Here is a 24,835-nt window from a genome sequence, read left to right on the forward strand (position 1 = left end):
CTTCGGCGTCACAACAAAACTCAGCGGTCCGTGGTTGTAGGTAAAGTGGCTCCCAAGGGAGGGGACAGAGCTCTGCAACCCCAGAAGTATGGGACGGCAGAGCCCCCGAGGCCCCACAGAGGGCGCCGTCGCGGAAGGAGAGCTCCTCAAGGCCCAGGGGTCCTGGCTCTGGTCTCTGCCTGGTGAGGTTTCTCCTTGGGAACCCCCAGAGGCCACGTGCCTGCTTCAGGGACCAAGGTGCAGGCTGGACCGCCTGGGGCAGAGAGAGACAAGGATGGACAGAGGCCAGCGTTGCTCTAGAACCCAGTGTCCAAAGTTAGCAGAGTTTGCTTCTTGGGCCAATATCCAAGTTGCCCCTGCGTTCTTTCCCTGATGGAATTTGTTGAGTTCCCAGTATTATACGGAGTTTCTCCACTAGATTGAAAACAGTCTTAATCTTAAGCCTGAAGAAAAATAGGAACAAAAAAATTCTAAGATAATTCTGTCTGGGGTTTGTTGTTTGTTTCGTTTCCCCAAATCAAGAGAAAAACCAAAGATGTCCCTCATTGGCCATAATCAAGGTCTCTACAGATCAGCTACAAACCACACAACCAATAGAACTCCGGGCTGGCTTTGCTGGGTAAAGAAGAAATGGGTAAGAGAAGTGAGGTCCTGGGTCACAGGCAACTCTCTAGCTCCATCCACAGGCCAGCATTTGGAAAGCTTGTGTACTTTTGTATGACAAGGAATAATTGAAAATAAAGTTCTGCGTTTAAAAAGTCAGTGTCAGGGACTTGCCTGATGGTCCAGCAGTTAAGACTCCATGCTCCCAATGCAGGGGGCCTGGGTTGGATCCCTGGTTGGGGAACTAAGATCCTACACACCCCAACTACTGAGCCTGCATGCCGCAACACAGAGCCCGCATGCTGCAACAAAGACCCAGCGCAGCCACAATAAATTAAAAAATAACAAAAAATTAAAAAGTAATAATAATAAAAATTATTTAAAAATAAAGATCCCACATGCCGCAACTAAAGATTCCGCACGCTGCAACTAAAACGAACAAACAAAAGATCCCACACGCTGCAACTAAGACCCAGGGCAGTCAAACAAATAAATAAATTTTAAAGTCAGTTTCACAAAAAAGTCAGTTTCGTTTAACTTGGCTTAAACAGAAATCTTAAGATTTAGGTGCTTGCACCGCACCCCCTTTGATGGAGGGGTTCCTTCCGGGTTCCCTCGCCACAGCGGTGCTGCTCACACTTTCCGGTTTCCAGTGGGCCCACAGAATGTCCGGTCCGCTTGTGTTTGTCACTTAAAGTCTTAGGTGGAAGCCACTAGGCAGGACAGACACCGCTTTCCTAAAGACACTAAGTTAATAAAAGGGAATTAGGATGATGCTTTCTACCTGACGTGTTCATGTTTTGTTCTTTTTTTTTTTTTTGCGGTACGCGGGCCTCTCACTGTTGTGGCCTCTCCCGTTTCAGAGCACAGGCTCCGGACGTGCAGGCTCAGCGGCCATGGCTCACGGGCCCAGCCGCTCCATGGCATGTGGGCTCTTCCCGGACCAGGGCACGAACCCGCGTCCCCTGCATCGGCAGGCGGACTCTCAACCACTGCGCCACCAGGGAAGCCCCGTGTTCATGTTTAATTGACAAACGTGGGGTTCTCAGCCGCCCATGCTGCGCTGTTTTGCTGACGGGATTCCCCCAACATCCCCCCTCCCCACAGGACGTTTTTTTTCTCTGAAGGAGTCCTCCACCTTTGAAGACCTGGAGGACAGACTGCAGAAGTTAAAGGTGCAGGTGGACAGCTTGGCCTCCAGCCTGACCTTGAGCCCAGGGTGAGGGGACACAGCTGCCCCCGAGAGCCCAGGCCAGCAGGAGCAGAGTGGTCCCCACCCAGGCCCAGTGCAGAGGACTCTGCCCCCAGAGCCTGGGCAGCAGGTGTGGTTCCTGAGTTCCCTGCATCTGGCCAGACCCTTGGGGAGCTGGGGCCTTCCGTCAGGCCCCAGGACTTCCCAGCACTGAGGCTGCAGCGCCAGCTGCCCAACCTGCCCAGTGTCTCCCAGGGACAGAAGCCTCTCCACTTGAGTCTGGAGCCCCCCAGCATCACTCTTCGGTCTTGCTCTCCTAGGACAGTTGGGCCTTCAGGGGCTGATCTCTCTCCCTCACCCAGGTGGGGCCCTTCCGCTCCCATTCTCTCTTCAGGCTCCAAAAGGACCTGCTGGTTCCAGTCTCTGGAGCCCCAGCTCATGCGCCCCAGTCCAGCCGAAAGAAAAGCTGCTGGCTCGGCCTGGTCCTCCTGGGCCCGAGCCCCCAGGGCAGGGCCTCCTGGCTGCTGGTCCCCACCCTACCCACCGAAGCCCTCTCCTAGGGCCCCTGCAGCCCCTCCCCTCCTGGCTCCAGGGTGAAGAGGCTAGAGGGGAGGGAGCACGGAGCCCTCAGGGCCTCATTTTCCCCGCATTGTGTTTGCTCTTGGCGAGCAGGCGGCTCTCTCCTCCCCCCGGAGCCGCACCGCACCTCCCCACCAGCTGGACCGACAGGCCCACCCAGCAGAAGGCCAGCACAGCCAGGCCATCCCGAGGCACGCGAGGTGGGGGGACCCTCAGCACAGGGGCTCAGCTGCCTGGCCACCACGCTGAGGACAGGAGACATGCCGTGAGCGTTGGCCTGCCCCTTGAAGGGCTGAGCTGGGACCTCTGCCTTCCCAGGAGAAGAGCAGGGTCAGCTGCATGGTCTGGACAGACCTTGGAAGCAAGTCGCTCAAGCCCTGTGGCACTGATGGAGCCCCGGGGTCGTCTGGGAGGGGCTGGGAGTGGCGCCTTTGGGACCGGCCTCCAGTGCCCTCACGTCCAGTAGGGGCTGGCCCTGGCGAAGAAGCGGGACTGGGAGCTGGCCAGGGCCCCAGGCCCACAGCAAGTTGAGAAGCTCGTGGCTCTCACTCCCTCCCCTAGTAAGTGCTGTGCACCCCACGTGCAGCACCAGAGCCGGGTGGTTGTGGCCTCCGCTCCCGTGGACACTGTGGTCAGGGGCTCAGGCAAGCCGCTGGCCACCCACTGCTCTCCCTGTGCTTGTGCACACACCTGGTGGGCACGAGGGCCTGTCCTTCCTGCTAGGCTTTAGTGTCTGTGGCTAGGACGATATGATCGTCATGGGTGCATTCACAGACACTTCTGAAACATAAGCAATGAGTGGCAGGAGTTTTAACTCCTGGTGAGAACATGTCAGTGAACAGGGTTCCCGCCTGCCCCACCCTGCCCCTGCCTGGGAGACCTCAGCCCTCTCCCTTCCCAAGAAGGGCTCCGGCCTGGGAGCCCCCTGCCGGTGGCCGGCAGCCAGAAGCACACCCTGCCCTCTCCACCTCCCACCCAAGGATTGGGACCTGCGGGGGAGGGTCTCCTGGGGGCCCCTCCTCACCACACTCACCTCTAGGGGGAGCTATGACTTCCATTGGCATTTTTGTTTTAATGGATGTTGGAAGAAAATTTTTCATCCCAGAAGAAAAGCACAGACACACAGCTGTCAGCCTCAAGCTTCCTGAGCTGCCCCCTCACCACAGCAGGAGGCTGTGAGGACACACATCTCACACAGCAGCCCGACACCATTTCTTTCTGTCGCCATGGTAACAGTTGGTGCTCCAGGGAGCTACCAGTGGCTGCACCACCCACTTCTGGACACCCATCTCCAGAGGCCTGATCCAGACCCAGCAGCCATCTGGCCTTCTCACAGACAGCCTTTGTCCATTACCTGGCCCTCGCAGCTTCCTGCCGTCGGGCAAGCCCTGGGCTGCAGGGAAGAGCCCACACGGGATGAGTGGGACATGCAGCCTTGGGGAAATCCTTAGCTTCTCCTCGTCAAGTTAGGAAGCAGCAGCAACCTTCGTGAGTGTAAGAACTGTGCCCGCCCAGCATCACCAGAGGAGCCTCCCTTTGGGGTCCCCTAGAAGCAGCAGGATCCTCCCCTGCCTGGCCCACTCCTGCTGCATGGACCTGGGCTGCCATGTGGATCATAAACTCTCGCACGGCCCTTTCTGACTTTCACGTGCTTCCAGAAGCTCGTAGTTGCCTTAGGAAGTGGCATGTGTAAGTCCCTGCAGGCCTCAGCCTGGGCCCCAGACCCAGAGTGGACCACGGAGCCAGGGCCTGCGAGTCAGGGGATGTAGAGGGAAGGGGTGGAGACCGGGACAAAGCTGTTTCCGGGAGACTCTTTCCAGACGTGGCCCAGACTCCACGACCTTTAAGAACTGCCTGGGATGATGCAAGGGCGGCACTTCCGAGACAAGGGCTTCCAGGAGGGGCGTTCCTTGGCCTGGAGGTAGATTTGGGGCTCTCTCTGGGCCTCAGCGTCCAGCAGAGAGGAGGCGAGGCTGGAGCTTCTTCCAGGGGGTGGGGGCGTGCGTCTTCCAGCTGCTCTGCCTCCTCTCGGGGTTGGAGGCATGTTTGGGGGGCAGGGGCTCACAGCTCAACTCGTCTTTAGTGTGTGACTGAGCCACTAGGAAACGCCCCGCCAGCACCTCCTGCTTTTTCTCCTGCCACCCGCACGGTGTGCTGCAAGCTGGGCTCAGGGGTGCAGCGTGAAAGGGGGTGCCTCTCTGGGTGCCCAGTGGGCTGTGACCCGCGAGCACCCAGGGGATTGGAGTGGGGGATGCAGGCCTCCACAGGGGGAATTCTGCCCATCAGGGATGGATCAGGCCCAGGTCCCAGCAATGCCCTCAGAAACGGGGCCTGCGCTCTCTGAAGAGGAGATGCACAGGGCGGCCGCAGGGGGCACAGTGGCCTGAGTCCCAGCACTGGGAGGGGGAGGCTCTGCCCTCCTCTTCTCCAGCACCAGCCGGGGTACCATCCGTCCTCCACCCAAGACGTTTTTTTTAACTTGCAACCTTTTATGGGGCTGGCGTGTTTTGACAAGGAATACACTCTCAGGAGACTGCAGGACTAAGTTTACATCTGATTTACTGTATTTTAAAGTCTGGAGTGTTAGTGGGGAAAAGGCAAAGTGAGCACTGAGTCAGCGCAGGCGGAGGAGGAGGTGCGGGGTGGGGCTGAGGGAGCGCAGCACTGCCTGCCCTTGGGACTTGCCTGGTGGCCCCAGGATAAGAGCAGTGACAGGAGGTGGGGTCAGAAGGCCCTGCAGAGAATGGCTGGGGTGCATCACCCAGGGGAACCTTGCTTGTCCCTGCCCCTGCCCGGAGGCCCTCCAGCCAGAAGCAGGGAAAGCTCCCTGCAAGTTCCAGCCTTGGGGTCCCGCAAGAACAAGCTCGCCCATCTCCAGGGTCCCAAATGCCAAGCTCCTGTCCCATTCCTCCCAAAAGGCGCCATCTGCGTCCCAGTGGCTGTGGCTGGGCCCAGTGGGGTCCTGGATAGGTAGGAAGGGCCACTGTTCCCAGCAAGCACTTCCCCCAAGCCGGCTGAGCATGCCGGTGAAGACTGTCCCTCCAGCCACCCAGCTGCTGACCACACGATCAACTCCCAGCACTTCCCCTCCCCTTTCCCAGACCCTGCGCCCTCCAGGAAGCCTCTGAGGACCTGGCCAGAGCCACCTCCTTCCTTTCCTATCCAGGACCTGAGTGGCTGGAGGGGACTCGGAGCTGTCACGGAGACCAAGCTCCTTCAAACAAATGCTAGCCTTTGCCACCAGAGGGTGTGGCCCTTAATACAAGTGTGAGGTCCGGCCGCCCCGGCGCCCTGTGGTCCTGGGCCCAGAGCCATCTCGGGCCTCGACGTTCTCAACGGGACCCTGACTCCTTGTCTATCTCCCCGCTAAATCCTGCCCAAGCTCTGGGCCGGGCAGGGGAGGGAGTCGCGAGGGCACGCGCCGCTGCCAGAGCTGCCGCGGAGGGTCAGGCGAGGCCGCGTCCTGGAGGGCCGACGCCGGAGCAGGGCGCCCTCTTGCGCGGGGGTCCCGCGGGACAAAGGCCGGCCAGCATCCCACCCCTGGGGCAAGACCCACCGAGCTCGGGAGAAGGGCGCCCTCGGGTGCGCGGGCGCGGCCTGCTCACGGCTCCCGGCCCCCAGCGCCCGGCGACTGGGGGCGCGGGGCGCGGCTGCGCTCGCCGTCGGGCGTGCAGGCCTTGGCCGACAGCGCCCTCTCGCGGCCGGAGCGGAAGGCCGCCGTCACGGTCACCAGGTAGGCGGTGCCCGGCGCCAGGCCCTGCAGCGTGGTGCTGTTCCGGCCCGCGGGCACCTCCAAGATCTGCGCCGCGCCACCCCGCAGGGGCCCGACCTGCACGTGGTAGCCGAGCGCGGCGGCTGGGCCCAGCGCCGGGGCCCAGCTCACGCGCAGGCTGCGCGGCCTGGCGTGCGAGATGACGATGCGCTCCGGCCCGGTCTCCTCTGGGGGGGAAGTGCCTGTGAGCTGGGAGGGGGCCGCGCCGCCCGGCCCCGCGCCCTGCCCGGCCGCGCCGGCACCCCCAGCCCGCCCGGCCCCGCGTCCCGCCTCACCCGGCAGAGTGCGCACCCGCAGGTGCTGTGGCCTCAGGAGCCGCACGTTGGACTCCGGCACCAGCGCCACGTCGTAGTCCGTGTCAGGGTCCAGGCCGGCCCAGGCCCAGCCCGTGGCGTTCCCTGGCAGCTGCTGGCGGCGCGCCGTTCCCGGCTCGGCGCTGGGCGCCAGCTCCAACAGGTAGTAGCCCGAGTCGGCGGTCAGTAGGGGCGGCCAGGCCAGACGGAAGCCGCTGGACGTGACCTCGGAGGCACGGAGCTGATGCGGCCACATCGCGTCTGCGGGGGGACAGGGCAGAGAACAGAGATGCCTCCTCGCAGCGGACCCAGGGGCACTGACTGTTGACTCCCGGAAGACACCCAGAGGCGGGGAGCAGGGCGCGGGGCGCCCGGCCAGCCCCGGCCACGTCCACCAGATGCTAAGGATCCGCAGAAGGACATAAGTGCAGCCAGCCCCCTACTTTGCCCCATCAGGAGCTTCCCTCCTGTCCTCAGCTCCAGGCTCAAACTAGTGCGGAGGTATAGCAGCCACCTCCCACCCAGTCCAGTGGCCTGGACAAGGGCCCCTCAAAGGTGGCAGGATCCAAACTGATGTCACGATGTCAGAGAACAGAGGACCAGCCCCCCATCCAGCCTGAGAGACCAGCACAGAGTCCGGGGTCAGCTCAGCTCCGAACAGTCAAGGAAAACGGGGCCCACGGTACAGCCAAGAGACGGGGAGCCACTGGAGAATGCCCCGAGGGGCAGGAGAGATGTGACAACCCCAGGAGCAGCTGGACCTGGAGTTTCAGGTGCTGCCGGCGTCCAGTCCCCAGGAGAGTGTGTTGGGAGCACTCCAGGGTGGGACCCCCCAAACGTGTGTTACTCCTGGGCTTTGATGCCGAGCACCACGGGGCTGTCTGAGTGACGGTGCAGGGGGGGTGAAGCTGATGAATGCCTGGACAGGGTTAAGCCCTTCGGGACCCCATGCTGCCTTCTTTACTGCTGGGTGTGCAGCTGCCCGGCTGGCACGCCCCTCGCCCATCCCCCACACTCAGACCCTGCCCCCACTCCCAGGAGCCCCCGCCCTACTGCCTCACTGCCCTGCAGCCTTGGGTTTTTCCTGTCCAGCTGCTTGCCCTTTCTCCTGCTGCCGCCTCCAGGCTCAGCCACAGTGGTTGACCCAGGGGCCACCAGGGCCAGGTGTCCTGGAGTAAATCTTCGGAAGGACACTCTACCTCCCTCCAACCCACAGTTCAACCCCTTCCGGTTTCAGGTGGACGATTAACCACAGGTGGAGACTTGGGAGGACCCTGGGGTTGTTGGCATTTTTCAGTGGCTACAGCCAACCTTGCCAGTGGCCAGGCCCTTCAACACCAGCTCCCTCTCCCGCCAGGTTTAGCTGGGTCAGGGCGTTCCACAAGAAACTCGGAGGGGAGCTGCTAGCCCCCGCAGCGGGCCCTCCAAGGTCCGGCCTCCTCTCCAGCAATCCCCACAACCGCCTGCAGTGCAGTCCCACTCCAACCCCTCCGCGGCTGCCCTTGCCCCTAGCTCTTGGGGGGCAGTCTCGGCCCTTCCTGACCTGGCCCTCCCCCTCCCTCCAGGCTTGGTGGGCCCCTCTGCAGAGTCTCCAGGCTTGGAACCTCCTACACTTCCTCTCCAGGTAGACACATTCCACCAGATGCAGCGCCTGAGTCCCTCAGCCCACACCAAGTCCCCCACTCTCCAGCAGAGAGCCCCACCTGGAGGTGTTTACTCAAGCCTGCCCCTCTGTCCCGCCTCAGCCCAGGTTGGGGGGCACCTGGGGTGAACAGCTGGAGTGTGTCCCTGGAGAAGCCGCGTGTGCACCCCTGTCCCTGCAGCCCTGGCCTCTGCTCCAGGCATGTGAGGTCCTCCTGGAGGCTCACCTGGCCCTCTTCCTGAGTTCCCCACTGGGGCTCCCCGGGCTCCGCCTCCTCCCACCTACCAAGAATGGAGCCCCTCAGCGCCTGGGTGATGATGTGCAGGTCATCCACATCCACAAAGTGCAGATGCTTCTCAGCGGGGGCCGAGGCAGCGGCCGACAGCTCCAGGAGGTTGCCTCGGCCAGTGCTGACGACGAAGACGGTGACGCCCAGGTTCTTCAGCTCCTGCATGGGGGGCCCCACGGGGTCGCTGGAGCCGCCGTCTGTCACCCACACCAGCACCTTGGGCACCCCCGGCCGGGCCCCCGCCGCCTTGGCAAACAGTTGCTCCTTGGCATATGCCAGCGCCAGGCCAGTGTTGGTGTCACCCATGCGCTGGGCTGCAGCGCGTATGGCGTCCTGGATGGCCGAGCCTGAGCTGTGCTGGCCGAAGGGGAACTCGGTGTGCGGCCGACTGCCCACGTGCACCAGGCTGGCACGCAGGGCCCCAGGGCCCAGGGGCAGCAGGGCCGCCAGCCGCCCCAAAAACTCCCGAACTCGGGAAAACTCATAATGAGACACGCTGGCCGAGCTGTCCAACAGAAACAGCAGGTCCCCCTGGGGGGCAGATGCCGGGGGGCCTGGGGGAGAGGGAAGGGTTCAGCCCCAGGTGGTGGCCCCCAGACAGCCGCACACCCAGGTCAGAACCCCCAGGGCCTGAGCCTTCCCTAAGCTGGCGCTTGCCCTCACCCAAGAAAGCCCTGAAAGCCTGCTCAGCCACACCCCAAACGTCCTGGGGTGGCACCCGGGGGAGAGGGGCCCTAAGCCAAGAGGGGTCCACACTCTCAGCAGTTCCAACTCTGCATCCTGGCCGCATGCCTGTGGCACCCCCTGGGCTCCTGTCTCGTCTGCAAAGGAGAGCTGACCCCTCCAAGCCCCCACACCCTCCCTGTCTTCAGCAGACTCTGCGCAGGCTGGACCCAGCCCAGCCCCCAGGAGTGGTGGGTGGATGGGTCTGGGCCACCAGGGCTTGGCTTTCAAGAAGCAGCCTACACCGCTCAGCCTCCAGGTAAAGCAACCGGTGGGGCGTGCGGTGGGAGCACAGAGGCAGCTGGGGAGACTGGGGACAGAGGTGGAGGCGTGTGGGGGGCAGAGGTGGAGGCATGGGGGGAACAGAGCGCTGACTGCAGCCCCTCCCACAGCCCGGAGTCCTGGTTGGAGTCCTGACCCCACTTACAGATGATGTCACCCCTCCCCTGGCCCCCATCCTCTGCTCCACCTGGACCCAGGAAGCAGGTTACCTGCTGCAGCAGCCCGAGGGCCCTATATGCCCCTCCAAGGCCTCCCCCTTCCTCCCGGCACCCCGGGGGGCAGATGGGGCCCTTCGCCACTGTGTCATGAGCAGACAGCGGCCTGGGGTGTCTCGGTTCTGGTCCCGGCCTTGCGGCCTCAGTTTCCCCCAACCCAGTGGGGCGACGCCAACCCTCTCACCATCCCTCTATTAATGGTCACTCCAAGGAAAGGGAAACTGAGGCAGGGACAAGCCTCCCCGACAGGCCCCTCCCCCTCCCCGTCCAGGCCCCAAGATCCCGCGGAGTTGCCGGCAGGGCCCGCGCCGCAGGTGGGTGTGGTCCCCTGCCAGCTGCCCCCGCCCTACAGCCGCGGAAGGAGAGCGTGGCTCGGTGCGGACATGGTGGGGGGGGCGGGGCGCTGGGACCTGAGTCCGGCCTGGCCGCCCGCCGCACTCACCACGCTCCGCGCCGCTCCGCGCCAGCCGCAGGCTCAGGGCCAGGCCGAGCACCGTCCAGGGCAGCATCGCGCGCGACGGGACGGCCACGCTCTGCCTCCGCTCGTGGCTCGCTCGCTCCTGAGCTGCGGGGCGCGCGGCCGAGCGGGTCGGACCCGGGCCCCGCCCCCGGAGCCCGCCCCCGGGAGCCCCCGCCCACCGCGGCCCCGCCCCGAGGTCCCGCCCTGGCGCGCGCGCTACCCCGCGTGCGGAGGAGCACCGGCTCCGCGGAGGCGCGCGCACAAAGGGCCCAAACGTGCGGCGACACGCGGCACTCACCGGGATGCCGCCGAGGCACACGCGGGTGGCACGCACACACAGACACTGCGGTCTCCCTTTCCGACAGGGCCTTGGAGTCAGCCCTGTCCCCTACCCCCTGCCCCCAGCCCCCAGCCAGTAGCCGAGCAGGGAGCCACCAAGCTGGGTCATCCCTAGGCCCGCTGCCCTTGGCTCCGCAGTGTTGGGAGTCCCTGAAGCCAAGCCCAAGAGAGCCCCAGGGGGTATGAGAGTGTGTGGGTGACACCAAAAACAACGTCCCCCCAACAAGTCCCAGGCTCTGGCCACAGAGACTGGGGAGGGGCAGGTGTATGGGAGCTGTGACATGTTCCTCCAAGGAATGACCAACAGAGATTAGGAGGGTGGAACTTAGAAAGGAGACAGGGCGTCGGGAGAGGAAAGAAGCCTGAGACCTTCAAGGGGAGCTTCCGGGGGGACACCTCACCTGGCTTCTTAGAGGAAGAGGCATAGGAGCTGAGGATGGCTGGTTCAGGCCTGTCCAGTGTGATCATGCTGGGCATACCGCTGTCCCCATGGGCCCTGCCCAATGAGGGGCCCAGGGCTGAGGCCAAACTCCAGGACTGAGGACAGAACCCCCCCAAGCAGCCCACTGGGGAAACCCTCCACTGTGACCAGGAGCCGTGCATCTGGGATCCTGGCTAGACCAGAGCAGAGGTGGTTGGCTGCAGGGGACATCCTGAGGGACACTCAGTGCCCCCAGGGCAGATTCCTTGCCCTTAGGCGAGATGGGGCAGTGTCCCGTGGGCAGGAGTGAGGTCCAGGAGAGCCTTGCCCCCCTCCCTCCTAAGATGCCTTCCTGTGGGGTCACCCCCGCCCTCTCCCAGCCACTCCTCTCTGTGCAGCTGGGTGGGGGGCACAGGTCCCCCACGGGGAGGAGGCAGGGCCATCTCTGCCAGGATGTCCCCTCCCTTTTCCCCCTCCCCAGGAGGATGCCCAGCAGGGAGGACGGATGGGACTCAATGGTTTTCCTTCCTCCCTCTGGCAGGTGAGACGCCAGGCTGGGAGACAGACTGGAGCTCTGACTTTGCCTAAAAAAGGAAGCAGCTCAGCTAAGCCTGAGGAGCTGGGGCAGGAACAAGCAAGAACTGTGTCCCCGCCGTCCCACCCCCCACCCCCCCGCCGGGAATCTTGGCAGTGCTGGGGCTGGCTCAGCTCCACAGACCTCAGGCCTCGGCTGGGACCAGAAACTGCCTGGTGCTTCCGCCTGGGCCCCGGGGGGGCGGCAATGGGCTCGAACCCCCAAAGTTCAGGGTGTACCACCCAGAGGGACCGTGCCTGGCCCCCAGCCCTCCGGCACTCGAGGCTGAGCAGGGCTGCTGCGGAGGTGGGGCTGTGAGCGGAGGCAGCTGGAGGAGAGCCAGGGGCCCCGCGGGGAGCTGACCCAGGTGCAGACGGCCCACACGGCCTGGCTCCTGTTCTAGCTCGATGGGCGCCCACCAGCAGGGAGCGGGCAGCACCGGATCTGCCCTGTGGGTCCCCACTCCTGCCCAGCGGTGGGCCCACTGTCACACCTCGGCTGTGCTGCTGGGCTGACGGGGCCTTCTGGAAAAACTGAGCCACTCTTCTTGGCCATGACTCAAGCCCTCGAGGAAGCAGGCGTCCTCCTCCCTCCAGCCTCTCCGTCAGAGGGAGAAGGGACGGGGGCCTGGCCTTGGGAGTGGTCAGCCAGGGCCTCTCCCTAGCCTTGGCCAAGCTCGGCCACCTGCCTTGGCCACCTGATGCTCGTGCTGAGCTCAGGCCTGACCCCCGCAAACTGAGACCACCCCACCCCCACCAGGTCAGCTCTGCCCCCCTCAGTCCCCTGATCTGCTCTGTGGCTCAGCCGGCCACACCACCCCCTGCTGCCAGCATCACGGTGAGTCTCTTCACCCCCCCCGCCGAGGTGAGACATGGGCAGATGGAGGGTCCCCAGAGAACACAGGGGTCAGCCAGGGGTGTAGTGGTCAGGGCCAGGGCTGGGCTTGAGACAGACGCCAGAGGAAGCACAAATATAATGACCGGGAAACATCCTTTCTGAAGCAAGACAGGCCTGGGGGCAGGGGGGGCAGAGAAGGACGGAGGCATCCTGCACACATCCGGCCCTGGCCCCAGCCCCCTCCCTCCCCCGGGGCCAGCCCCTGCCTGGCCCTGTGTTCTGGGGACCAGGAGGAGGGAGCAGCCTGTGGCCTTGGCCCAGTCCGGGAGTCCCCAAGCATCACTTCCCAGAGCTGGCGCACCCTGCCTGTCGGTTCACAGGCAGGTGGACAGGGCTCCACAAAACCCAGGGACAACGTTTGCTCTCCAAGGCACCGCCCCTGCTCCCCGCCGGTCTGCAGGAACGCGCCCTCCTCCACACCGTCCAGGCCTCTGCAGAGAAGAAGGGCCTTTTGTCCCCAGCTCACTGTGGTCATGTTGACCCCTGGGAAAAGGGCAGCTCCCGGGGCCTCTGACCCCACCCCTGACCCCAGCTGAGAGTCCGAGAGGCAGAGTGGCTCGGCCCCACCCTGCCCCGCAGAGATGCCTGTGATGCTGGTTTTCGTGTCAGTTGTATCTTACACAGGCACCCACACACACACAGCTGGGAACACAGAAACCAGAAGTGGGGGTCGGCTGCTGTGGGCCTGGAGGGTAGCGTGGGTGAGCCCGAGGCCCCCTGACTGCACGCAACAGTCACAGGAGCAGAGGGAAGGGGTGGCCGAGAGCGGCAGGGCCCAGAGGCCCCGGCCGACACCCACCCACACATTCTTCTAGGCTCGACTTGCCTGTTTGTGGTCAGGGACGTGCCAGGGCCTGAGGGCCAGTCCTGGGGGTCTGGTGGTCCCATCGTCTCGTTCCCTAGGGGCCCGGGCCTGCCCCTTTCGGCCTCAGAGACGACCCCTGCCCAGTCCTTCAGCCAACAACACCCAGGGTGGCAGGGAAGACAGCTGATGGGGTGGGCAGCCTGGGTGCGGGGGTGGGTGCCACCCCATCTGCATTCATCAGTTATCTGTGTGCTGGGCCCAGCCACACAACAGGCTCTGCACTGGGGACGTGCAGGCACTGGGCAGAGCCCCTGTCCTCCCAGCCCTGCCGGGCTAGAACGAGGATGGGGAGCGGTGAGTTTGCAAAGATGCATGTCTACTTATCTTCCCCTTGGAGGGTGGGGTCGTGTCAGACCAGGGGGCAGGAGCTAGAGGAAGTACCAGAGCCCTGGGGTGGGGGCCTGCCAGTGTATGTGAGGGCAGCAAGGATGCCTGGGAGGCATAAAGGGCAGGGGCAGGCTTCATGGGGGAGGCGAGGGCCTAGGGGCAGGATGGGGACTGATGCCAGGCCTCGAAGAAGTAGAGGCCCAAGGGCACAGCTGTGAGGCAGAAAGGCAGGCAGGCAGCAGTGCTCCTGGTTTTCAGCCTGTGCAGGGAACTGAACAGTGGTGCCCTTCCCGAGGGGGGACCCCTCCCTAGTTTGGGTTCCCTGTGCTGGAACCTTCTGTAACAGGGAGGTGACCCTCATGCCCTGTCCTAGCCCCAAGCAGGGTTCAGGGAGGCTTACATAGGGAAAGAGAGAGCAGGGAGGGACAGAACTGTGTCAGCACCTTGGTTGGGGGGAGTCCCCGGGGTGGGGGTGGGACCATGGGGCAAGGGGAGGGGCCTCAGTCCCCAGAGTCAGCACAGGGCTGGCTCTGCCTGTTCCTCCCCAGCCCACCCAGCACAGCTCAGTTTCTGCCCAGCACCCCTTGCCTGGCCCACATGCCTGGGTGGGGCCGGGCTCACACCTGGGGTACAGACCATGGGGACAGAACGGGCCAGCTCTCCTAGCCCTGCCTAGCTGCTCACCACTCAGAGTGTGCCTGCAGACACCTGGGCTGCTAGGAAATGCTTTGTGAATCAATAAGTGGCCTTGGGCAGATCAGGGAACCTTGCGAAGCCCAGACTCTACACCTGTGGGGTCTGGACAGTGCCCCCCCCCAGGTGTGTGAGGGCCGGCAGACAGAGGGGATGCAGGCACGCCCTCACATGCACACGCGCGCACACACACACAGGCACGCGCGTGCACGTGCTCCCCCATGGCCAGGCACGCTCTTTTGGGGCAGGGGCCTGGGTACGTGCAGAAAGAGAATTTTTTGCCCAAAGTGGAGGTCACCTCTGACCCACCCAGTAGCTCAGGGCCTCTACCCTCCACTTTACCATCCTCCCTGATGGCTGGCCCCCTAAAGCAGACCCCTAGGCTCCTCTGTCAACCTTCCACAGCCTCCCACAAGTATTCCTTTTGTGAGTGGGTGGGAAGAGCTGGAGCTGAGGCAGACTGTCCCCGGGGCCAGCTGGAGGCCACGGCTTGGGCAGGCCTGGGAAGCCGGGACACACCTTAGGAACCAGTGGGCTCAGCAGCTGAGCTCCCCATGGTGGCCTCCCCGCCCCCACCAGGCCCAGCTGTTGTTTTGATGACTCCAGGGCCAGGCGGATCCTCAGGAGAGTCCTCTGACGCCTGGCCAGAGCCTGCCCAACCCTAGACGGGAGGGGAAGGAAGGCGGCTTCGGACCGGGGAAGCTCTCCTCAGGCACGGGGCAGCCAGCCGGGCCCCCATCTGACCGGCCACAGACAATAGGAAAACCCCAAGGACTCCTGCTGGACCTGAATCAGCCCCACTTCGGGCCCTGTTCAAGCCACGAGTGAGCCCTGAGCGCTGATCCTTGGGCACGTCTGGGCCCTGACCTCCTGGTCACAGGTGGAGCCCTGCTGGCCACATGGTGCGCTGGATCCTTTCCAGGGCCTTCCAGCTATTACTAGATTCTAGACGAATTACAACAAACTTTTTTTTTTTTTTTTTTTTTTTGCGGTACGCGGGCCTCTCACTGTTGTGGCCTCTCCCGTTGCGGAGCACAGGCTCCGGACACGCAGGCTCAGCTGCCATGGCTCACGGGCCCAGCCGCTCCGCGGCGTGTGGGATCTTCCCGGACCGGGGCACGAACCCGTGTCCCCTGCATCGGCAGGCGGACTCTCAACCATTGCACCACCAGGGAAGCTCACAACAAACACATTTTTAATACACTGCTGGGCTTACAAGGCAGTAGATATCTTCCAAGCCCCCTCCCCTCCAGGAAACGCTAGAAAGAAGTGTATAAATAAACAGAATAGGGAACAGAAACCCAGCATGATGAACGGAAACAAATGGGAAAGCAGAGAATCCCCTGAACGCAGGGATGGAGCCACAGTGCATCAGGGCCACAGTGGGGGTGCCCTGCACAGCGGGGTACTAACCAGGACCCTAACGGGGGCCCAGGTTGGTCACGGCTCACAAGGGCATCCTCTGTGGAGGGACGTGGCCTCAGAATGTTCACAGGTGTGCGCTGATGCTTAACAAGTACAAACATTCAAAGAAACAATATGCTGTTACTGAGTCAGCAGAAGCAACAAATAACAGATTTAGGCCCCCAAGGGCAAAGGGAGTGCAGTTGTTAGGTACAGTCTGTAAAATAACTATGTGTGTGGCTTCCCTGGCGGTCCAGCGGTTAAGACTCCACGCTCCCAATGCAGGGGGTGAGGGTTTGATCCCTGGTTGGGGAGCTAAGATGTCGCATGCCGCAGGGCACTGCCAAAAAATAAATAATTAAAAGAAAAAAAAAGAAACAACTATGTGTGAAACGTTCCAGAAGTCGAAGCTGGAACCCAAATCACGAGCATATGCACCAAGAGATCATCAAAATCATCAGATTTGAATAAGAAGTGAGTAGTATAACTTTTAGATAGGGCGACATAATAATTTAAGTTAAATGGATGTGATAATCAGCAGATTAGACTCAGCTAGTGCTTAGTGAACTCAAAGAGGGAGATGAGGAAATTGCCCAGAACGCAGCACTGGGAGACAAGGAGATGGAAAACACAGAAGAGAGTTGAACTGACATGAGTGGTGAAAGCACAATGGGAAGCATTCACGTAATAGGTGTTTCCCAGGAAAAAATGTGTAGAATGAATGAGACAGAATTGAAGAAATAATGGTTGAGAATTCTCCAGAACTGCTGAAAGATGTGAATCTGTAGAAACGGGACACACCGTGTGTACCAAGGGGATAAATAAGAACATAGCCACAACCACAAACATGCTTAAAAGCACAGAAAGCAAAAGACGGAAAAGATCTTAAAATTATCCAGAGAGAACAGACAGAGCCCTCACTCTAAACGCTGACCCTGGTCTCGGGCTGAGCCCTGCATGACCTAGTGCTCTGGCCGCTGAAGTTCTGGAACCGTGGAGCGTGGAAGTCTCCCCACCTCTGGGACTCGCTGGAGGCCGCTGCCGGACCAGACAGGGGGCCCGCAGGGACTGCCCGTTGTCGGGGCACAGGAGCCCAGGACAGCCACAGTGGCAGAAGCCAGGAAGGCCGCCTCTCTCCGAGCCTGGCCACGCGCCCCTTCTCCGAGAGCCATCTCCCTGTTCTCTGGGGGCGTCCCAGCCCCTCGGCGGCTGCGGGGACTGCGGAGGCCGGTGAGGGTGGGGAAGGGCCGTCCCGGTCCGGCGGAGTCCGGTGCCACCTCGCGGCCCCTCGGAGCACTGCGCACGGGATTTCACGGCCGGGACCTGGACGCAGACCCTGAGCTCACCAGCCTGGAGCCACTGATGGGGGATACGGGGGGAGTTCGGGGGCCTCCGGGATTTGGAGAGGCCTCTGGGATCACACCCAGGCTTAGAGCTGCTCCTCCCCGTCGGGGTGGCGGCAGGGTCCGGGACTCCAGGTCGGGGGTGGCAGCAGCGAGCGGAGGCGTCGGGCCAGGCGGGAGCGGGCGGCCGAGGCGAGCACCAGCAGCGGAGGCAGCGAGAGGAATCCCGACACGATGAGCGCCGCGGAGCCGCGGTCGGACAGCAGCGCGCGGCACGCAGGGCGGGGCGCCGGGTGGACCTGAGGGCGGGGCGGACGGTCAGGCGGGGCTGTGGGGCCTCAGTTCCGAGACGAGGCCTGGCAGCAGGTGGACGGGGCGGGAGCTAAGCCCCGCTTCGGCTGTGAGTTGGCCGGGGGCGGGGGGGAGCCGGTGCAGATGGACCGGGGCGGGGCCTGGTGACAAAAGGACCGGGAGAGGGCGGGGCCTCAATTCCGGGGCGGGGCCGGGGGGGGCAGAGGGATTGGGGCGGGGCCTGAGAGCCGGGGGACCGGGGCGGGGCCGGGAGAGGAGACAGCGGGGCCTGAGGTCTGGCAGAGCCGGTGTCGGGGGTGGGTGGGGGGGCTGGGGCTGGCTGTGAGGCAGGCATTTCTCAGCCGAGGATGGGAGATGGAGACCCAGGCGGTAAATGGCCCGAGTAGGAGCCCCTTGAGGGGAGGCTCAGAGAATAGCTCTCTCTGCTCTCCCATGGCCCTTTCCTAAGTTGGCAGCTGACCCCGAGGCCCTACCCTGGGGTGTTGCCATCTGGCGCCACCTTGTCTACTGCGGTCCAGCGTTCGGCCCCCTTCCCCCGGCCCCCCCTTCCCCAGATGGGCAGAAAGGGGCCCATCTGCCTATACCCTCCCTATCCCAGACCAAGCCATAACCCCTTCCATACGTGGGGAAACCCATCCCAGGGGAGGAGGGGTCTTCAGGGGGGCTGTGTGTTGGGGGAGGCTGGGAGGATGGGGACTGTGGACTGGTTAAATCTGACAATATCTTTATCTTCTCTTCCTGGAACCCTCCTCCTCTTCCCACCCTGCCCAGCTGTCCAGGCCCTGGCGGCTCCTGGTACAAGGCTGAGAGGCCTCAGGGGAGGGGAGAGAGCCTTCCCCTTGGGTGGCAAACAAAAGCCCTTCTTTTGCTGTGGCCAGTGGGGGGGGGGGGCTTGGCAGGAGAAGGAGCTCTTCAGGGAGGGGCACACGTGCCTCCAGGGACCTGCACTCCCCGAGGACCCCAGACAGTCCCTCAGCCCCGCACCCGTGGACGGCGCAGCTCACCCTTGAGTGGCACAGGAATCCCAGGTACACAGTGGTGGCTGCGGGCAGCAGCAGCAGCAGGAACACGGCTGCGGGCAGCAGCAGATGGAGCACGAGCCCAGCCAGGGCCCGACCCGGCAGCAGCAGGACCCCCAGGCCTTGGGCAGCCAGGCCTGCCCACCCTGGGGACATCAGGTCTGAGGCCTGGCGGTCAGGAAGCCTTCGGGGCAGCATGGGTGCTGTGTCTGAAGCGCCTCCTCCCTCCTCCTCTGTCTCCCTCTCCTGCTCACTCATGCTCTCTTGGCAGTGGGCCTGGTGGGCTCACAGTGGTGGTCACGTGGCAGGACTGATGCCCATCCTCCGCCCCCCGCCCAGGTCAGATTAGCAACCTTTTAACCCTAGGTTGCCAGGTCAGACCTCCACCCAGACCCCAGCAACCAGATAGTGGACTCAGCTGGAGGGCAGGGCCCTGGTCCAGGTAGGTCCGGCCCTGACCATCAGTCTCCAGGGTCACACCTGAGCCTCAGGTCCTCGCTGCCAGGCTGACCCTCTCTCTGCCAGGTTACTACAGCTCCAGCCCTGCCCAGTCTCCCCCGCCAGCCCCTGCGTGCTCTGGTCGGAGCCTGCACAGCTGTCCTGAGAGCTCAGCACTGGGCCGTCCTCACCCCAGGTCCCGCCCTCTCCCCACTTCCAGACCCTGCAACAATGGTTTCATTTTATCAGTCTCAACTCTGGCAACTGCCCCATCCATAGCTGCCACGGGAAGGTCAACATCTGACCTCGCCCCCTCTGGTTCCCTCATCCCCAAACCTGGCCCCTCTCAGCATCAGAACAGCCCCAGAAGATGCTGGGTGCCCACACTGCAGGGCTGTTGAGAGGGCACATGGGTAACGTATGTGAAATGCTTAATGTGGAACTCAGCACACAGTAGGTGCTCAATAATGGCAGCTACCATTACAGGTATCCTTTGTGTCAGAATCCAATCCATCCTGAAAACAGGGGGAGTGTGTATTCTGTGATTTCAAGTAAGCAGGGAGGAAGCATTCCCAGCCCTTCTGAAAACCCCAACTAATTTCTCCAAATATTACCAAAATACTCTTAGCACCGAACAGCCTCCCGGGGTTTCCGTGCATGACATACAGTGTTTTAAACACCACTTACAGGGACTTCCCTAGTGGTCCAGTGGGTAAGCCTCTGTGCTCCCAATGCAGGGGGCCTGGGTTTGATCCCTGGTCGGGGAACTAGCTCCTGCATGCATGCCACAACTAAGAGTTCACATGCTGCAACTAAGAAGCCTGCATGCCTCAACTAAAGATCCCACATGCTGCAACTAAGAACCGGCACAGCCAAAATAAATCAATAAATAAAATTATTTGAAAAATAATAACAAATAAATAAACACCACTGACATTACTAGCTGACACTTAAACCACTGAGTAGGTTGTCTGGGAGCTGGATGAAGGAGGCCGGGTGGCACCAGATGCGAATGTTTCTCTTTCCCTCCCCCTACAGTCCACCTCATCCCTTCCAACTTTTCTTCCAACGTTTTCCAGGCCTCTCAAGCTCACCAGCACCCCTCAGACACGTAGGGATGTGGGACGATGACAGCGACATGCACAGCTTGTTCAAGGGACGCGGTTGGAGACACGCCGGCCAGGACAGCTGCTGAGGCCCCCTGCAATGCACGCCAAGCCCTGCTGCCCAGCATGTGTGCAATTGAACTGCTTGCACTGGCACACGCGTGTGAAGATTTCACGGTAGCTGTTTATTTATTCTGATAGTGAAGTTGGGGTAAAAAAGAGAGTTCAGACAGCAAGTGTATTGGACTCATCTCCTTTCTAAGCCCCACCCTCTCCCCCAGGTCCTCCACTCATTCATTCACTTACTCAACAAGCACTCTGTTGAGCTCCCGCTGTGCGCCAGGCACGATGCATGCCTGTGGATTCAACGCGGAGGGAGGCCAACAGAGGCCTCTGCCTGTAGCGGGACAGCTCTTTGCAGGTCGCTGAGCAAGCTGCAGTGCCCAGGCCGTGGCAGAAGCCGGGGAGACAGGCCCCACGGCCCACTCTCACTGCCTTCTGCCTGTGGCGAGGCCACCAGGAAGCAGTTTCTAGCTTCCGTGGCTCTGAGGTACAGGACGGTGCACGGGGCCCCCAGGGCGCGGCTGCAGCACAGAGGCTGCTCCTCAGCAACGGGGTGCCCCTCCCACCCCGTGTCCTCGTGCCCCTGTCATCTGGCCCTGCTCCTTTCAGCGTCTTCCTGTGTAATCCTGTGGGGACAGAGTGCAGAGGGCTGACACCCTTGCTTTTCTGGCCTTTGCCGGCTGCTAACCAGTAAACTGTCTGCATCCACCCAGAACACCTTGCTCCTTACGGGACGAATCTGCGGCCTGTGCGACATGCTCTCACGAAGCTCTCATTCTAGAGGAGGAGTGACCGTGGCATACAGGGTGGGACCCGTGTGGCTGGGGAGTGGGACGGGGCCTCTCAGCTCCTCGCCTGGAGACCCACCCTTTGGATCTGGCACCTGGAAGGGCTGCCTCTCTGGAGGGCAGGGCCCTGAGGACACCTCGTCCGTCTCCGGAAGCTGGGGAGGGGCTGGGGTGGGAGCCACCACCCCAAAGCCGTGCTGCCTCTTGGTGAGCCATCATGAGAGGCGCTGGAGGGACAAGGCTGCAGAGGCCGCCCCACGTCCTTCTCCCGTCTGGGCTCTGGACGGGTGGCCTCACCCAGGGATTGGGGGATGGGAAGGCACCTTCAGGGCCTGCCACCCACCCCGGCCCACCCTGCCCCAGGGCCCCAGAGCCACGGTGACCAACCTGGAGGCCTTACTGAGGGCTTCCTGCAGCACCACGTCCACCGTCCAGATGTAGCCTGTCTCTGATCAATCAGTCCTCCCTCTGCCTGGCTCCCTCCTTCAACTGCCTGGGGCTCTGCCCCTTCACAGCCCCTGGAGACCTGCCTCAGTCTCCTCTCAGGGGGCTTCCTATCCCACCCCTTGGTCCAGGTTGCCTGCCTGGTGTCCCTGGAGAATCTTCTGTCCTCATGCGGCATCTGGGTGGGGGGAAGGGTCCCACCTCACCCTGCCCACCACCCCAGCCTGGTCTTAGCCAGCAGGTACAGGAGTGGGGCTGGCGGGCAGGGCTTGAGCGGGGGACCCAGGGGAAGGTGTGTGGGTATCTCCTGGGGGCGAGTCGTGGCACATCAAAGGCTGTGCTCCTCGAGGAGCTGTGGTCCACGGGCAAGTTCCTACCTGCCTGGTCTTTGTCTCCCGGGAGGGAGGACAAGCCAGAGGCCCTGGCAGTTGCCAGGGGCTGACGGCTGCTGGGACAGGGGCTGTGGCCCGCAGGCAGGGCCTCCCCCTTAAGTTGCTGGGTAAACAGGTGGAGAACTGGCCCTTAGCCCGGCCCCCGGGAGGCCCCACCGCCACCGCACAACTGCAGCTCCAGCCTTCCACCTTCTGGGAGCAGATACCCCACCGCTGTGCCTTCAGGGGGAGTGTCATGAAAGGGCCACCAGGCTGTGGCTGGGCCGGGACGGTATGTAGAGGACCCCCAGACGGAGGACAGAGCCCCTGGGTGGGCTCGCTTTGGGGGTAACTGAGAGCCAAGGCCGTCAGAAGGCTAAGTGGTAGCCAGGTTCCCCTGGGGAGATAAGGGGTCCGTGTCGGCCTGGGGACAGTGGGCTGGATCCAGCCTGGGCCTCCAGCAACCATGCTGGATTCCTGTTCTTTCCAGATGGACTCTAGGGTCTCTGAGCCCCGGGAGCAGGACCTGACAGAGGCAGGGGCAGAGCAGGAACTGCGGTGGTTGGAGCTGGGCTCCGAGGAGGCCCCAGGAGCTGGGACAGAGGGGCCCAGCGCCCCACAGGCCTGGGGGCGCCTGCTGCAGGCCGTGTGGAAGGGTCACGTGGGCCTGGTGACTCAGCTACTGCGGCAAGGGGCCAGTGTGGAGGAGAGGTGAGCCCAGGGTTAGGACCGGGTACTCCACGGGGCTGGGGGTAGGGATGGTGGCTGGTGTCCCTTCAGTGGGAGATGGAGGCAGCGGTCCCTTGCGGGGTGGAGAGGGTTCCCTCCTGGGCAAAGGTAGCAGGTCTCTTCCCCGTGCCCCGCCCTCGCCCGTGCCGCCCTCCCCGCCCCGCAGGGACCGCGCGGGCAGGACCCCCCTGCATCTGGCCGTGCTGCGCGGCCACGTGCCGCTGGTGCGTCTCCTGCTGCAGCGCGGGGCCCGGGCCGTAGCTGCAGACCGCGCGGGGCGCACGCCGCTGCACGAGGCCGCCTGGCACGGGCCCTCGCGGGTGGCCGAGCTGCTCCTACAGCGCGGGGCGTCAGCGAACGTGCGCTGTGGGGCCGGCCTCACGCCACTGCACTGGGCCGCCGCGCTGGGCCGCACGCTGCTGGCCAGGCGCCTGCTGGACGCACCGGGCCCGGGCCCCGCGGCGGCGGACGCACACGGCTGGATGGCGACGCACTGGGCGGCCGCGGGCGGCCGGCTGCCGGTGCTCGAGCTGCTGGCAGCAGGCGGCGGTGCGGGCCTGGACGGCGCCCTGCTCGTGGCGGCCGTGGCCGGGCAGTCGGCAGCGCTGCGCCTCCTCCTGACGCACGGGGCGCGGGTGGACGCCCGGCACGGCACGGGGGCCACGGCGCTGGGTGTCGCTGCCGACCTGGGCCGCCGGCAGGTACGTCTCGGCCCGGGCCCCGCGTGATCGTGCGGGTGGTGGGGAGGGGCCCGGCACCAGGGCCCTGAGTGCCGCCCTGACGTCACTCCCCTTGGTAACCAGCTCTTGGAAGCCCAGGGAGGGCGCTGGGCCGGCAGCACCAAATATTTATTGGGCACTGGCCATGGGCCAGAGTCCAGCCAGGCCCCGGGCGGCTCAGGACCATTAGGGGGCAAGTGGGGTCTCCAAGTAGAGCCCCAGCAGGTGCCATAGGCGGCACCCACTAGGGAAGCAGTGTGGAGAAAGGGGCGCTGAGGGCAGCTGAGCACTGTGTGGCCCGCCCAGGCCAGCCCTGCCCCTGCCCCCTCCTCTTCTAGGACATGGAGGTGCTGCTTGAGCACGGGGCCGACTCAAGCCTCAAGGACAGGCATGGCCGCTCTGCACTCCACAGGGCTGCTGCCGGTGGACATCTGCTCGCCGTCCAACTTCTGGCCGCCTGGGGAGCAGACGTGGACGCTCGGGACACGTTGGGCCTCACCCCCCTGCACCACGCTGCCCGGGGAGGCCACATGGAGGTCGCCGGCCACCTCCTGGCCAGGGGCGCGAAGGTCGACGCTGCTGGCTGGCTCCACGTGACCCCCCTGCATCTTGCCGTGGAACGCGGCCATGGCTCCACCGCAGAGCTTTTGCTGAGCCGGGGGGCCAGCCCCACCCAGAGGACACAGTGGGGGGAGGTGGCCCAGGATCTGGGGCCTGCCGTCTGTGGAGAGCAGGAGGTGCCCCATGGGCCCCAGGGCTGCAGGGCCGGAGCAGGACCAGAGGCTGCAGGCTTCCGCGGCCTTCAGGGCGTGCAGGCTCCTCTCTGCTGGTCTGAGGCCGCCTGCCAGGGTGCACAGGAGAACACCCCAGAGGTTCCTGGAGAAGAAGGGAGCAGTGGCTGGAGCCCGAGCAAGAAGCGTGTGGCTGGCCCGGAACCATTGCAGACTCCCAGGGCCACGTCAGCCCTGTAGCTTCAGCCCTGTGCACGCTCTTTGGCGGGGAGACTGAGTCGTGGCCACAGAACTGACCAGAACCCAGTGGGCTCCTGTTTGTGCGTCCCCCATCGGGGTGTCAGCCTCTGTGCTCCCCCCGGGCACACTGGCACTCTTACTGTGTTTCCTTAGCTTCAGTATTTGTCTCTCGGCACCCACTCACTAATGACAGGGCCAGTTGTCCTCCTCTCCCCTGCTGTCCCGACCCATGCCCTGAACGGCTGCCTTCTCTCACGTGCCCAGCTGACATCCCCCTGCCCGAAGTCACCCAGGGCCAGGCCTGCCTCTCTGCACCAAGGCCCACTGGATTATCAAACAAACCAATCAGAAGCTGTTTCCCTGCCCTGCCGTGCCTTTCCTGCGGGAACCCCAATAAAGGCCTGAGCCTTCCCCGGGCCCCTGCTCTTACCACCTGATCGAAACTGCTGTTTCTGCCTGTGTCCCTGTGGGGCGTGGTGTGCCCTCCCCTCAGGAACTGTAAGGCATAAAAATCTGCTTTCAGGAGCTTCCCTGGTGGTGCAGTGGTTAGGAATCCGCCTCCCAATGCAGGGGACACAGCTTTGAGCCCTGGTCCGGGAAGATCCCACATGCCGTGGAGCAACTAAGCTTGTGCGCCACAACTACTGAGGCTGCACTCTAGAGCCTGCAAGCCACAACTACTGAAGCCCATGCGCCACAACTACTGAACCCACGCACCTAGAGCCCGTGCTCCGCAACAAGAGAAGCCACCGCAATGAGAGGCCCGTGCACCGCAACGAAGAGCAGGCCCCGCTTGCCACAACTAGAGAGAGCCCCCGTGCGTGGCAACGAAGACCCAACGCAGCCAAAAAAAAAAAAAAACAAAAAACAAACCTGCTTTCAGTAGCTTTAGCCTCTCCCTGTCATCACTCAGCCATCTCTGTAAATTAAAAACCCTGCAGTGCGACAGATACAGAGTGACA

The 24,835-nt window shown here is 63.2% G+C and overlaps 3 protein-coding genes across 3 annotated transcripts; 1 reads left to right on the forward strand and 2 right to left on the reverse strand.

Annotated features, from left to right (window-relative positions):
* Positions 1-5,975: 5,975 nt before the first annotated feature.
* On the reverse strand, positions 5,976-10,130 carry VWA1 (von Willebrand factor A domain containing 1; the record flags this gene model as incomplete). The annotated part of the gene is made up of 4 exons (XM_082856952.1): positions 10,033-10,130; positions 8,367-8,924; positions 6,422-6,700; positions 5,976-6,313 (listed from the first exon to the last, which is right to left on the reverse strand). Exons 1-4 carry the CDS (start codon positions 10,097-10,099, stop codon positions 5,976-5,978), a joined length of 1,242 nt encoding a protein of 413 aa, XP_082713078.1. The 5' UTR covers positions 10,100-10,130.
* A 6,869-nt stretch (positions 10,131-16,999) lies between these two features.
* On the reverse strand, positions 17,000-18,502 carry TMEM278 (transmembrane protein 278; the record flags this gene model as incomplete). The annotated part of the gene is made up of 2 exons (XM_082865187.1): positions 17,000-17,212; positions 18,230-18,502. 2 exons carry the CDS (start codon positions 18,500-18,502, stop codon positions 17,000-17,002), a joined length of 486 nt encoding a protein of 161 aa, XP_082721313.1.
* Positions 18,503-19,809: 1,307 nt separating this feature from the next.
* Positions 19,810-23,873, forward strand: ANKRD65 (ankyrin repeat domain 65; the record flags this gene model as incomplete). Its single annotated transcript, XM_082860361.1, is given in 7 exon segments — positions 19,810-19,965; positions 21,755-21,808; positions 21,810-21,848; positions 21,851-21,903; positions 21,905-22,165; positions 22,350-22,884; positions 23,241-23,873. Coding segments are annotated over 7 exon segments (1,731 nt in total).
* Between the last annotated feature and the right edge of the window lie 962 nt (positions 23,874-24,835).

Source organism: Leucopleurus acutus, assembly GCF_964270905.1.
Source record: "Leucopleurus acutus genome assembly, chromosome: 2".
NCBI lineage: Eukaryota > Metazoa > Chordata > Mammalia > Artiodactyla > Delphinidae > Leucopleurus > Leucopleurus acutus.